At 41.9% G+C, this 14637-nt stretch overlaps 1 protein-coding gene across 1 annotated transcript in view; it reads right to left on the minus strand.

Annotated features, from left to right (window-relative positions):
- Positions 1 to 454: 454 nt before the first annotated feature.
- The window catches only part of Plrg1 (pleiotropic regulator 1), a 16065-nt gene continuing 1882 nt past the window's right edge, over positions 455 to 14637 (minus strand). Inside the window, exons 3-15 of the mRNA XM_028789477.1 lie at positions 13514 to 13656; positions 12893 to 12946; positions 12317 to 12407; positions 11350 to 11437; positions 7600 to 7701; positions 6644 to 6736; positions 5216 to 5365; positions 4956 to 5057; positions 4171 to 4273; positions 2891 to 2999; positions 1933 to 2072; positions 1304 to 1497; positions 455 to 637 (exon numbers count right to left, since the gene is read on the minus strand). Coding sequence (XP_028645310.1) covers positions 578 to 637; positions 1304 to 1497; positions 1933 to 2072; positions 2891 to 2999; positions 4171 to 4273; positions 4956 to 5057; positions 5216 to 5365; positions 6644 to 6736; positions 7600 to 7701; positions 11350 to 11437; positions 12317 to 12407; positions 12893 to 12946; positions 13514 to 13656 — 1429 coding nt within the window. The 3' untranslated portion in view covers positions 455 to 577. The remainder of the gene's footprint in view (positions 638 to 1303; positions 1498 to 1932; positions 2073 to 2890; positions 3000 to 4170; positions 4274 to 4955; positions 5058 to 5215; positions 5366 to 6643; positions 6737 to 7599; positions 7702 to 11349; positions 11438 to 12316; positions 12408 to 12892; positions 12947 to 13513; positions 13657 to 14637) is intronic.

The following is a 14637-nucleotide window of genomic DNA, read 5'->3' on the forward strand; positions in this document are numbered from 1 at the left end:
ACCACCTGCTTCTGCTTCATTAGTGCTGGGATTAAAAGCATGCACCCACCATCATGCCCAGAAAGAACTTCAATCTTTTAATCCCAAATTATCAGCCATTGTCTTATATCTTCAAAGTATTGTTTAAAAAAATTCCTCTTAAAACATCCATTAGGATTTTTCTAACAAAACTATCAAAATAGAGATTTCAGAAATGGTTAAGAAACTGGCTGCTCCCAGGACCCAAGCTCCACTCCCATCACGTACATGGTGGCTCACAACCATCTCCAGGGATCTGAACCACACATTGTACACAAATGGACATCTAGGCAAAACACCTCTACACATAAACAACAACAACAACAAAACCTGTCATAATAGTGTTAGGAACAGCAATGATCAATAAGCCTGAATTTTTTATATTTACATTTCACTTCTAAAACTATATCTGCTTATTTCAGAAATAAAACACAGGTGAGGGACATGGGGAGCAGTTTATTGTAAAATACAAAGCAGCAATGTTTTCTGCAAGTGAGCTTCCATGAATGACTGGATATCCTCATCAACACCAAGCATCAATAGGACAGCCATGAAGACACTAAAACCTCTTTCTCTTGATAATTTCTGGTTTCCAGCTGACTGGGTGAGTTTCTTCTGTCTAAAAACAGAACAGTAAACAAAGTGTTATTTTATTACTTTGTTTCCTTTTAATGAAAAGACCAGTCTTTTCTTTTGGAATTATTCAAGTTTAACAAGGGATAAATGGGTTTACCCCAGTTTGGTTGCATTTTCACCTAATGTCAGATTTCCATTTAGATATTACAGCAACACCAGCGCTGTAAGGCTATGTCAATTCCACAGCAGTCTACGATTAATGTATCATTTCCTTCCCAGTAACTGTACTGAGGAAGAACTGCACTTATAAAGTAATGCTTTTCCATTGGTGTTTCAGCATCAATGAAACCACACAGAAGCCCAAGGCAGGTCAGATCGCTATCCAACAACGAATCCCATAGTACCATAGTGAGTCTGTTTCTTTTTGTAATCAAATGGACAGTCCTTGAAAATTGGCATGCAGTTCTTTTACTTTTAAAATGCATATCAAAGCTGGGTGTGGTGGCTCATGCCCATAATCCCAGCATCTGGGAGGCAGAGGCAGGAGGACAGCTTCAAGTTTAAGGTCAACTTAAGCTACAAAGTGAGTTCCAGGCCAGCCAGAGATATCATATGATACCTTGTCTCTAAATATAAAATTAAACTAAAAAGGAGGGAAGATAGAAGATAGAAAAAGAGGGAGACAGACATATGGAAACTAAGAACTTACCGCGGTCTCATCCTCTCTGTAAACTTTAATGGTTTTATCAGCTTCAGCTGTTAGTAACCGACTTTCTGACCGATCAAAAGCACAAGCAAATATTCCTGATTCACTGTCCAAAGACCCAGGTTGTACAGCTGCATGAACACGCTGAAAATTATAGCCAGTTCTCCAGTCCCAAAGATGCATCGTGCCATTGTCGGCTGTAAAGGAAACACGTAGCTCTATTTCTATCGCTTCAACAGTTCAGACGATCCAGAAGATAACCATCACGTCAACAACACAAAGATGTACTCTCTCTCTCGCTCTCAAATTCCCTAATATGGTTTTGTCTACTTTCGTTTGTGTTTAATTCAGAATTGTAGACCTTAAAAGGCATCATAACATTTAAAATCCAATCAAACATTGGGCAGTTACTAGCATAAATCCCTTCCTTTATCACATAGGAACACAAAGATGCCTTAACTATGTAACAGGCTATGTGGATTATCAATGAGCAAGACAGCACATGACAAATAGGCACATACACCCTCGTCAGGTGAGTGCCACTACAACACAGTGTGATGCTGTAGAAACTACACTAACTCACTCTCGTGAAGAGAAGGGCAAACCCAACACACATGAAAACCTTGGGTTACCTCCAGATACAAGTACTCCATCAGTATTCACTGCCAGAGTGTTGATAATTGCATTGTGACCAGAGAGATTTTGAATGAAGCCTCCATCAGGGAATTTCCACTGCTTTATGTTATCTGGAGAACCAGATGCAAATGTGTAACTGGAACAAAGATTGACAGGAATTAATGGGCAAGTACTTTGCATCAAAGAAACTCACAACTTGAAAAAGCACAGTGTGCTCTCTGGTCCACGTAGCCTCAAGTAAAATCATCACTATCTTCATCCCAAGTTCCACCAGCCTTGTCCAACTGCTGAAATGCATTTTAAATCCCAGAGCAATGTTTTGGTTTCTTCAGTATGCTACAGTAAATTAGCACAACAAATGTACACACGCACACACTGGGCAAAAAACATCTTGAAGAAAGGGAAAGAAGGAAAGAAAAAGGATGACAAGAGAGAGAAAAGGAATAAATGGAAGGAAAAGGGGACAAGAAAGGGAAGGCGAGGGGAACAGCAGAGGGGAGGAGAGCTGAGTGTCAGGAATGACCTATAACATCAGTGTGACCTGCCTTCTCTGGGAACCAAGACCACAATGCTGATGGCTCTTCCTCCATTTCCTCCTATACATTAACTTCTTCCTTAGGAATCTAACTCTTCTCTGTCTCTGAAGGACACCGGTGATATGTGAAACTATCTATGACAGGTGAAAGTAGGTCCAATACCCTGTATGTCCTGAACACACCCAGACACTATTACCATCTACTCTGACATGCAGCTTTAACCACAATTTGGCCTGATTTGTCACTTTGTGGAGGGGTGATGTCTTTCATTCCATACAGAATATGAGGCAAAATAGCAAGACAGGAAATGAAAGCCTGTCATAAGCAGCACAGGCTCTAGATGTAAAAGCAGTACCCCCTGGTGTTAGAGTTTACTAAGACACGGAGAAAGAAAAGCTAATCAGCAACACACACTTACTGTAGTGGATGTAAGACCACAGCCCTGACTGATTTCTTATGATTCGTCAATGTCACTCGTGTCTTTCCAGCCACCAGATCCCATAATCGTATTGTGGTATCGTGACTTCCTGTAATGAAAAGACACAGAGACCGGACAGAATCCACAAGTTAAAACACAAAGTATTCATCTGTACACATGTATACACTAAATGAAAGTCCTACCACTGTGAATAATTTCCTCAAAGCTCTAAAACTGTAGTTATTTTATATTTAGTTCTTTTAACTTTTTGCCTGAGGCACTAGAGAGTGTCTAAGAGCCCTGCCTTCTCTTCCTGCAGACTAGGTTTGATTCCAGTACCCACATAGTGAGGCACAACCATCTGTAACTCCAGCTCCAGGGAATCTGATCCTTTCTTCTGACTCCTGTTGGCACCAGGTACAGATACACATACATATACGAAGGCAAAACACACAAATCTAAAAAAATACTATGAACAGCAAATAAAAACAAGTATGTAATTTTAAACTCCAGCAGCAGGAAAGGGAAAATAATGATTCTTTTTATATTAATATTTCTAGCTAACAAAACAAACCAAGTTTAAGAATTAATTTCCAGCCGGGCGGTGGTGGCGCACGCCTTTAATCCCAGCACTTGGGAGGCAGAGGCAGGCGGATTTCTGAGTTGGAGGCCAGCCTGGTCTACAGAGTGAGTTCCAGGACACCCAGAGCTACACAGAGAAACCCTGTCTCGAAAAACCAAAAAAAAAAAAAAAAACAAAAAACAAAAAACCTGCTATAAAGTACAGTCAAGTGTTGTTCTAGAATCTCATGACTGTCCTTCTAGTACGAATCTTACTTGAATGACAGTGGATCTTTACTGTGACTGGAAATTAATTCTTTTTTGTTGTTGTTGTTTTTCGAGACAGGGTTTCTCTGTATAGCCCTGACTGTCCTGGAACTCACTCTGTAGACCAGGCTGGCCTCGAACTCAGAAATCCGCCTGCCTCTGCCTCCCAAGTGCTGGGATTAAAGGCGTGCGCCACCACCGCCCGGCTTATAGCAGTTTTCTAAACAGCTTTTACAATGCCTAACACATCCTATGATACACAAAAAGCAGAAGATAAAAATATAAACAATAACAACAAAAACCTAGAGAACATCTTACAATCCTAAATTTCAAATGCCCATGATTAAAACAGGAAGAGAAACTAGAACACAAGTCAGAGGTGGAGGAGCTAAGGCAGTGGCAGAATGGCGATGCTTCTGGTAGTATGGCATAGATGGAGAAGCAGATCATACCAGTAATAATCTGTGGCTCTGCAGCTTGGCATCTCACAGTAGCAACTGCATTTGTGTGTCCAGACAAAGTGTGTACACTGGCTTTAGTTCTCACATCCCAGATCTGTCAAAGTAAAATTAACATGATATGAAAAAGGACAGGCACTTGTATCTCAAAGCTCTAATTTTGCCAAACCAATGTGTCTGAACACGGTGAAGGGAATGTCCAAATGGAGGACAATGAGCTGACCCGTGTGCGATGGGGAAGACAGTGGCCAAGGAAGAACAAAACTTTAAAGATCACGATACTGACCTATCAGCTTAGTCCCATGATGGAACTAGAGAATTAGCCAGCCAATGGGCTGGCTCTCAAGCTTCCCAATGCTGCGATCCGTTAATACAGTTCCTTGTGTTGTGAAGAACCCAACCAGAAAGTTACTTTCATTGCTACTTCATAACTGCAACTGTGCTACTGTCATGAATCATAACATAAATATCTGTGTTATCTGAGGGTCTTAGGTGACCTCTGTGAAAGAGTTGTTCTAACCCAAAAAAGGTCACGCCCCCCAGGATGGAAACCACTGGCTGAGACTATGAAGCTGTCTGTCATTATGTCAACATGATTCAGGACATTAACAACAGTAAACACAGAAGTCACAAATCCCGAGGGACCAGGTTAGTGATGAGTCAAGAATCTGTTTTCCAATATATAAAAAATAAAACAAAACAAAAATCCCACTAATACTAAGTTTGCGTATGAGAAGATACAGGACACCTAAGAAACCACACAGCCACACTTCATTTACCCGAGCAGTGGAATCTCGACTACAAGTCACCAGGACATCGATTGTTGGATGCAAATCCAGACCATACACTGCACTTAGATGGCCATGATAGTGCCGTATAACCTAAAGATAAAAGCAAAAGGTTACAATTTCTAACATTAGAAAGATCAACAGTGGGCAAAGAGCTAGTGTTGCATGCAAACGGGCCAGCAGTGAAGTAAAAACAAGCAACACACAGTGACTCAGGGGTGAGCTCACACGCTCGCACACTCCACACTTACCTTGTTATATTCAAGATCCCAGCACTTCACTTGTTTGTCTTCTCCACAAGAGAACAAGTAAGGGCTCCTCGTGCTCACGATCACACCACGCACTGTACTGATGTGGCCGGTCAGTGACAGCTTTAATTTGCCACTAGCCAAGTCCCAAATCTGAAATCAAGTAATTGCTTTGCTTTATCCTGGTTACTTCCCCCACCAAAATAATACACTGACATAACAATAATGTATACACAGGGGAAATCTAAGACTCTTTAAAATGATTCCTCTCCAAATAAAAGCAGGGGGAAAGGCACATCGAAGCTGGCTAAGTATTTGCAGAATGTGACAAGGTTAATGCTCCCAACTCATCAAAGGATTTACGATGGTGAAAACACCAACAGCACATCATTAACTGTACCTGAGGGACCAGCAACTTAATCCAGAAAAGGACCAGGGACGCAAGCATTAACCTCACCACATGTCTGCATGTAGGTTTACAATCAGACATCTATGTTTCTAGCGGTCACTTCCCTACACTTGTCTGAAAAGCTACAAGGTCAGCACAATGGACCAAGCATCAGCTCACTAATTTTGGAAAGAAAGTTGCACTTTCTGCACCAGCTCAAAGACTTTTGTCCTAATACTAATAGTTATGAGGATCTATCAAAACAAAATACAATACGCAAAAAGCAGTCTGTGTAAAACAAATGCAGGTTATCACAATGAAAAATCACCAAACTAAACACTTTAATGTTGAACAACAGGGAAACAAGTTATAGAATTATCTGCACATTCTACTCAGTTAAAATACTGAACTTTTCATAATAGGTCTTCAAAACGATGTTATGTAAGAAAAACAAGATTCAAAATAAAAGTTATGGATTTCTCCCAGGCATGGTGGTGCACACGCCTTTAATCTCAGCACTCCAGAGGCAGGTGGGTCTCTGTGATTTAAAACTAGCCTGGTCTACACCGCAAGTTCAGTCCAGCTACAAGTACAGTGAGACTCTGTCTCAAAACAATGTGAAGTTCCTAGAGATGCAGCTCAGTGGAGGCCCACCTGCAGGCGTGTGTAAAGCAGGCATGTGTAAAAGCTGACTCTTAGACAAAACATCCCTGTGCACACAGAGAAGGGTTAGCAGTAGATACACTGGCACATCAACACAAACCTAAACTGAGTCCACCTAAAGTTCTAACTGCAGTAGGACTACACCAGTCTAGCTCTTAAGAGAACTTCCCGCTACACCTGTACAGAGAACCATGCTTCCATCCTGTAATCACAGAAGGAAAACTTCCTTCGGTAAGTTACAGAACTAACAGTAGGCAGTTAACATGTTTACAAAACAAGTTTGAATCCCATTTTGCAAACAGGGATTGTTATAGTTTTGATGGTAAATTTTGCTGCATACAATACCTCCCTAGGAAGACACCCAACATTCTCCTTCTTACCTTTATAGTTCTGTCAGCGGATCCAGTGACGAACCACTGATTCCCAGGTTCCACGGCAATACACCGAACCCAGCCAAGATGCCCACTGATAACCTATGCAATACAAACTGAGGTGAGTAGACTGATCCATACATTAAAACACACTCAATTTCAACCACAACCCAGACTTGAACCACATCATCTTCAAAAACAGTTGTAGTTTGACAATTATATTTTAGAGTGAAAAACATTAGTTTATCTTCAATTAGTGAATGAACACTGAAAGTGAGGTTCATCTAACAATGGAATACTACTAACCAAGAAAAAGGAATGCACTTTATCTTAAAATCTGTAAGTGAAGGTAATCACGATCCAGAACCACCTACCATCCACTTTGCAGGTCATAGCAAGATAAAACAGAAGAGATGCAAGTATACTAACAGAACTCAGATGAGCGGTTGCCAGGAGAGGAAGAGTATGACTAAAGTAGTTAGTACAGGATGAGGTGACAGCATGATCCTGCAGTGGGTACGCAGATCTGTATCTATTAAAACCCACCAGCCCCACACAGCAAGTACAGATGGTACAGTGTCTTACTGTACCATTCAAGGAAAACAATTATGCAGGCTCTCCATTTCCTATTTACTTTTGATCTGATGTGCTTTGAGTCATCTTGTAATTTATTACAGCTGGAAGGATCATTGACCAAAGACACATCTTTCTAAGAAATGTTTTCCTTCACCACCATGGCCAAGAATTTTCTTAGTTACGGGGTTTCCATATGTTCGCCTTCCATTGTGTCCTGTATTTTATTTAAAGCCAACACACCCTGCAGTTGCTCTTGGGAAGCTCTCCTGACACCTCAGCACAACGCTGACCCCACTCACCTCAGGTCACCCCTAAGTCCTCAACCCCACTCCTGGCTGATGGGAAGCCATCACGCTCCTCGAGGCAGGAGGAAACACAGATCCACTTACCCTGTAGAGTTTCCATGGCGGGTGCCACTGAGGCTTGGGCATTGTAGGGGCTTTTTTAGCCATTAACGCAGAGTTCTTGCTATTGCCGGTCTCCATAATCATCTAGACACGGGAGAGATCACACAACTATTACGGCTATCATACTGAAGGATTCAAGCCATTAATTCAAAAACACAAACTGAAAGAGGATTTATGACAGGCTTTTTTTTTTCATTAACTGAAGAGGAAGACAGCTAAAATACCTTTTTTAAAAAATGTAATGCTTCATCAGAACTTTCTATGTTTTGAGAGAATTCTCAACAGAGGAATCTCGAATGGCTGAGAAGCACTTAAAGAATGTTCAACACCTTTAGTCATCAGAGAAATGCAAATCAAAACGACCCTGAGATTCCCCTTACATCAATCAGAATGGCTAACTAAGATCAAAACCTTAGGTGATAGCACATGTTGGCGGGGATGTGAAGAATGAGGAACACTCTTTCACTGCTGGTGGGATTGTACCTGTACAACCACTGTGGAAATCAACCTGGAATTCCTTAGAAAACTGGAAATAGTTCTACCTGAAGACTCAGCTATACCACTCCTGGGAATACATCCAAAAGATGCCCCCACCATACCACAAGGACACATGCTCTACTATGTTCTTAGCAGCCTTACTTGTAATAGCCAGAATATGAATAGACTGATTAGTGGATATTACTCAAAAAGTTCAGAGTACCCATGAAACAACTCACAGAACATAGGAAGCTTAACAAGGAGAGCCCAAGTATGGATACTTTAAACCCACTTATAAGGGGAACAAAATAATCATGGGAGGCAGAGTACGGGAGAGGGACCTGGGTGAAACAGAAAAGAAGGAAGGAGAAGGGTAGGGGGGACAGGATCAGGTATAGGGGCTAACAGGAGAGAAGCCCAGAGGGCCAGAAGAATGAATTGAAATATGCAGCAGTGGGGTGGGAAAAACCTCTAGAAAGCCAAGGAGATCTGGGATGTGAGAGGCTACCAGGACTCAATGGAGATGACACTGGCCAAAATGTCCAAGCAGGGGGAGATGGAGCCTAAAGAGACCACCTTCAGTAGATAGACTTGGCCCCCAGTTAAGGCAGGAGGTCATCCATGCATCTTCAAAAATTTTAACCCAGAATTGTTCCTGTCTAAAAAAAAAATACAGGGACAAAAATGGAGCAGAGACTGAAAGAAAGGCCACCCAGCGACTAGCCCAACTTGGGATCCATCCCATGCACATACACCAAACGCTGACATTACTGCTGAGGCCATGTTTTACTTGAAGACAGGAGCCTGGCATGGCTGTCCTTCAGGAGGCTCTACCAGCAACTGACTGAGACAGATATAGATACAACCAACCAACCATTGGACTGAGGTCAGGGACCCATATGGAGTAGTTAGGGGAAGGACTGAAGGATCTGAAGGAGATTGCAACCCCATAGGAAGAACAACAGTAACAACTAACAGGGACCCCTCAGAGCTCCCAGAGACTAGGCCAAAAACCAAGGAGCATACATGGCTGATCCATGGTGCCAGGCACATGTGTAGCGGAGGACTGTCGTGTCTGGTCTCAGTAGGAGAGGATGCACTGAATCCTGTGGAAGCTTGATGGTCCAGGAGGAGGGACGCTGGTAGAGGGGAGCACCCCCTCAGAAGTGGAGAGGAGGGGGGGGGAGAGGGTAAAGAGCTGGGGGAGGGAGGACCAGGAAAGGGGGTAACTTTTGGACTATAAATAAATATGTTAATAAAAAAATTAAAAATAAAAAGAAATTTAAAAACACCTGAGGCAGACAGGGTACTGCACTCGGAACAGATATCACTCTGGAGTTCAAAACCCAAATGAGCTAACCACTAGTTGACCAACTTGAGGCAAAAATGTGGTAACCTCCCTTTATTTCTCATTCTTCTAACAGAATAATTAAACACTATTTTAAAATATCTACTAGCTGATACAGGCTGAGCATCCTTAACCTAAAAATTTAAACTTCCAAATGCTCCAAGAGCCAAGCCTAATCTAGATTTCAGACTAATAGTGCAGGACAGCGAATCTATAAGCTAATATGTTACCCACCAGAACTAGATGCTAAGCCCCTATTGCTGAAGACACCACACACCTGGGCTGCTAGAGAGAGAAGTGGAAGCTCTCCCTATTAGCCAGCTTTCACAGAGCTGGAAGGTGCTGCACAGGCTCTCAGAGGAGAAAAGGTATCAGTGAGCCTACCCATCTTCAACTCTATGAACTTCAGTACCAACTAGTTAGGCAAGATGTGCCCATTTGTACAAACAACAGTGGTATTACTACTGTCACAGGAGTAATCAACTGCTCTGTGCTTGGATTTGAGGCCTGCTCCACAGGAGGGAAGCCACACACGGTACTGTAAACCTGGTCAAAAACATATGGCTAGAAATCTTCAAGTGTAATCTTGAACTCACAGCTGCCTATTAGTTCAAGGTGTTAACTGGGCCAGGGCATGTAGTTTAGTTGGTAGACTGCTTGCCTAGCATGCATGAAGATCTGGGTTTATCAGGAGGTGGAGACAGCAGGATCAGAAGTCTAAGGTTAGCTCAATACAGAGTTCAAGGTTACATGAGACCTTATCCTGCAGAAACTTAAATTATATCCTAAGGAAGCAGAAAGCCTAAACAGAGCTGCTCTGAAATATGCTGTGGGTACTGACTGGCAAATGAGCTTCATCCTTGTGTAAGTAAAGCCAGGACTCATTCAAGGGGCTGCACAGCAGCACACTGACGTCACCAAAACAGTAGCACTCAACTGCAACCATACACCAACCCACATCAGACAATATCAGTACGTGTCCAGAGTAAGATAAACCCACACCCACGCAGGGTTCAGATAACACTCCTGGCAGAGTGTGTGTGTGTGTGTGTGTGTGTGTGTGTGTGTGTGTGTGTGTGTGATGCTATTACTAGTGTAACATTTTCCTAGTAACTACAGTAAGGAAAAGTAGCTTAAAGAAATAAATTGATTCACTGGTAGCAATAAAAGCAATATAAGAACCTAGGGGCAGGCCCTGCTCAAGATGAAAAATACCTCAGTACTATAAAGATGGTTTCCTTAAAACTATTTTGTGTGTGCATGCGCATTCATGTGGCAAATGCACATGTACAGGTGTGTGCATATGAAGGCAGAAAATGTCAGGTGTTTTATCACTACTCTTGACTCTTTGAAAAGGGGACTCTCACTGAACCTGAAGCTAAGGATTTCACTTTCTGGCTAAGCTGGCTGGCAACTAAGCTCCAGAGCCCCACCCCCACCCCCGCCCCCACACCCACCCCCACATCCACCCCCACCCCCACACACATCCCGAAGCCCCATCAGATGCTAGTGTCACACACAGCCACACACAGCTTTCTGTGGTTCGAGGGACTGACCTCTGGTCCTTGTGTTTGCACAGCATGTGACCTTAACTGACTGAACTATCTCCCAGCCCATTCCTTGTTCTTCTGAGACTGAGGACCAACTATCATGATCACAGTATTGTCATTTACAGACCGACTATCAATATTGTGGGATTCTTTAAAAAAAAAAAAAAAAAAAAAAAAGCAACTTACCAAAACCGTATGTTTAGGGCTATGAAAATGCTAAGGACTAACCCAGGCTGCTATTTTTCTTAACAGATCCCAGGATAGTCTTGACTTCAGTAACCATGTAATACTTTTAAGATAAAAGAGGAATCATGTCCCAAAAGCTAGAGATGTGCAGCTATTGACCAGGAGACTTACAGAATTCATTGCTGTGGGCTGGGAACGATCAGAAGCCCCTGGGTGTCGGTACTCACTTCCAGCAGGCGCAGCACGATTTGCATCAACTCTGCAGAACAGAGATCGAGAACACTCAGCACATCCCTAGTTATATATTCTGCACAAACTTTCTTTTAAGAATTCTGTGAGCCAGCCGAGAGACAGCACAGTTGGTAAAGTGCTTGCTGTTCCAAGCATGAGCAGTTCAATTCCCAGAACCTTTGTTTAAAAAAGAAAGAAAAGCATGGCGACATATGCTGATGATCCTAGCACTGGATATAAAACAGGGCTTGCTAGCCAAGCCTACTTACTGAGTTCCAGGCCAGTAACAGACTCTAAAAAAAAGGTGGGAATGATGAAATGGTACAGTGTGGGTAAAGGTAGTCTTAGGTAGGGTTTTACTGCTGTGAACAGACACCATGACCAAGGCAAGTCTTATAGGGACAACATTTAATTGGGGCTGCCTTACAGGTTCAGAGGTTCAGTCCATTATCATCAAGGTAGGAACATGGCAGCCCCAGGCAAGCATGGTGCAGGAGGAGCTGAGAAGTACTACATCTTCATCTGAAGGCTGTTAGCAGAATACTCCCTTCCAGGCAGCTAGGGCTAGGGTCTTAAAGCCCACACCCACAGTGACACACCTACCCAACAAGGCCACATCTCCTAATAGTGCCACTTCTTGGCCCAAGCATGTACAAACCATCAGAGGTATGTGCTACATATCCCTGAGTTAAATCCTTAGAGCCAATTCCCAAAAGCTGTCTTTCTATTTACACATGAGAACTGAGAGGGAGACACACACACACAGAGTTTTTTGTTTTTTGTTTTTTTTTTTTTAAGGTGAATAGGTAGCATCCAGATTCCACATTTTACATAGTAACAAGATAAAACAAAGAACAAAACCAAAAACCTGCTGGAAATCTATGTAAGTAAAGCGTCACAGTCATACCTGGTCTGAGCCGGTAGTGCCACAGCTAAGGACTGTGCAGCTGACTCACTTGGCATTCTCTGGATCTTAGTATCAGCAGTCAAGGCAACACCTGTTGAGAACCTTCGTTACATTCAGCTTGGCTTTGCTTTTAATTTCTTATAATAAATACAGGTTAATACACAGATCGAATCTGATTGAATACAAGCAGCTTGGTATTAAGAACAACCCAAGACAATAAAGTTAATTTCCTACTGATTCAGACGGTACATTCATAAGCAAATAGCAGTCATTCAATTATTAACAGAATACTTCCAAGAGTAAATTAAGTTACTAAAACAAGTACACAATGCCCGTGTGTTCTACAAATATAAGGCTTTTTGTCCTCTGTCCAATCATATTTGCTTCCCTAGTGCCAACCTGTTTATACATATGCGCGCACACGCACACCCACCCCCACACACGAGGGCACGTGCATCTCTGCCGTACATCCTCATCTATTTAGATTTAGGTACCTGCACAACTGTCTAAGCCAACAGATAATACATCTGTGTAGACATATTGTCTACACATCGATGCAGCCTTACTGTCACCTACCAGGTCCTGGTGGATATGGATGTGTACCTGTCACCAAATACTCAACATCTTGTCCTAAAAAGAAAAAATAAATAAGTTCATTGCCAGTGAATTTACCTTTATTCAAGTACTATCTTTTAAAAGGTATTATAAATATTAACTCAAGTTTCCCTTTCCAACTGTACAGAAGCCTTAGAAGGGCAGGGAGTTGATGGTTCTGCCTGTAAGCTGTTAACACGTCAAGAAAGATCGTGTGCTTCTATTGAGCCATGCTGGGAACAGAGGCACCCCTCTCACTGACAACCTACTCTAGCTGTTTTTCACAGTAAATAGTTTCACATGGAGTATTAGATTTTCTTTGTTCATTATAGTTTCATCTTTCCAAATTAAAGACTTCACAGATGGTCTCCCCACAGGTAAGGAATCAACTTCAGTTTTTCCCTGTAGACAACACTGTAATCTTGTCTACCTCCTAAGAATCATAATCACACATTCTGTTTTCTAGTAAAAGTCACCATCTAAGTATCTCAATTACTACTCTGATGAGCTCATCGAAACTCCCACCATAACAGCAACAAATAATCAGTCCCCTCACAGTGAGGCACTAGGGAATGATCCACTTGTAACCCTGATGGTTTTCACCTTGATTGGCAGGGTACTGCTTGTGAGGATATGAATCTGCTGCGTTCTGTGGTCCCTTCTCCTTAAGGTTCTCTTTTGAAGTAGGCATATGCAGCACAGGACCATACTCATTGCGAAGCTTGATTGCCATTTTCCGCTTGTGACTATTTAAAAATCATAAACAAGAAATGCATCCTTAAATACTGGAAACACATTCACCAATGAAAATCTTCAGTTAGCCAGAAAACAAGTACAGAAAGAGATACTGTACTCTGTCTCACAGAGCCAGGATGTTTTTCAAGTTAAATAGCATTTTATTTAACCAATACAAAATTTCAAAATGCATTTCTATACCATATGTATTTACTTTATCTCACAATCTATCATACGGTATTCATTTAAACCAAAGTAGGACCTTAGTTTGCAGCCCAATAGACACAAAACCTTTTTTGATGAGGCCTCAAGGGTCCAAGTGAATTAAAGACACAAACAAACTAATATATCTTAAAAAAAAGTTTTTTAAATATCTGAATACAGCAAATTGTATAGACACCTTTCCTAGTAATCTAAAATGTCAGACCCAATGAAAGCACTAAATTAGCTCAGCAATTTAAAGAGAAATGTACTTATGTTACTTAAAAAGATAATCCACCTTATAAATTAAATATAAATACAAATGAGGGGAATTAAGTAGATTATTAAGAAAAAGCAAAGGACAAAGAAATGCACTGCACACAACACAATCCCAGACTAGGTTTTTGAGAACCAAAAATATGGCACTCGAAAGTCTTCACTATACCAAGGAGCGAAGATAGGAGTAGAGGTACTGGCCAAGCACAATTTCAGCACAAGAGTCTAAGAGCAGGAAGCTAAAAGCACACACAAAGTGATTCACTAGAAATAAGACAACATAGCAGGGATGCCCCTAATTACTGGGTACTACAGTTACTTTTCTACTGCTATGGCAAGCACCATCGAGGCAACTTAGAAAAGAAAGTATTTAATTTGGGGGTCATGGCTCAAGAGGCTAGTCCTTGACCATCAGAGTAGGGAGCATGAGAGCAGACAGGCAAGCTTGGTGCTGGAGCAGCAGCTGAGAGCTTACATCTGATCACAAGCATGATGCATTAAAGGGGGGTGGGGGA

Source organism: Grammomys surdaster, unplaced genomic scaffold (assembly GCF_004785775.1).
Source record: "Grammomys surdaster isolate TR1022 unplaced genomic scaffold, NIH_TR_1.0 125834, whole genome shotgun sequence".
In the NCBI taxonomy this organism is placed as follows: Eukaryota; Metazoa; Chordata; class Mammalia; order Rodentia; family Muridae; genus Grammomys; species Grammomys surdaster.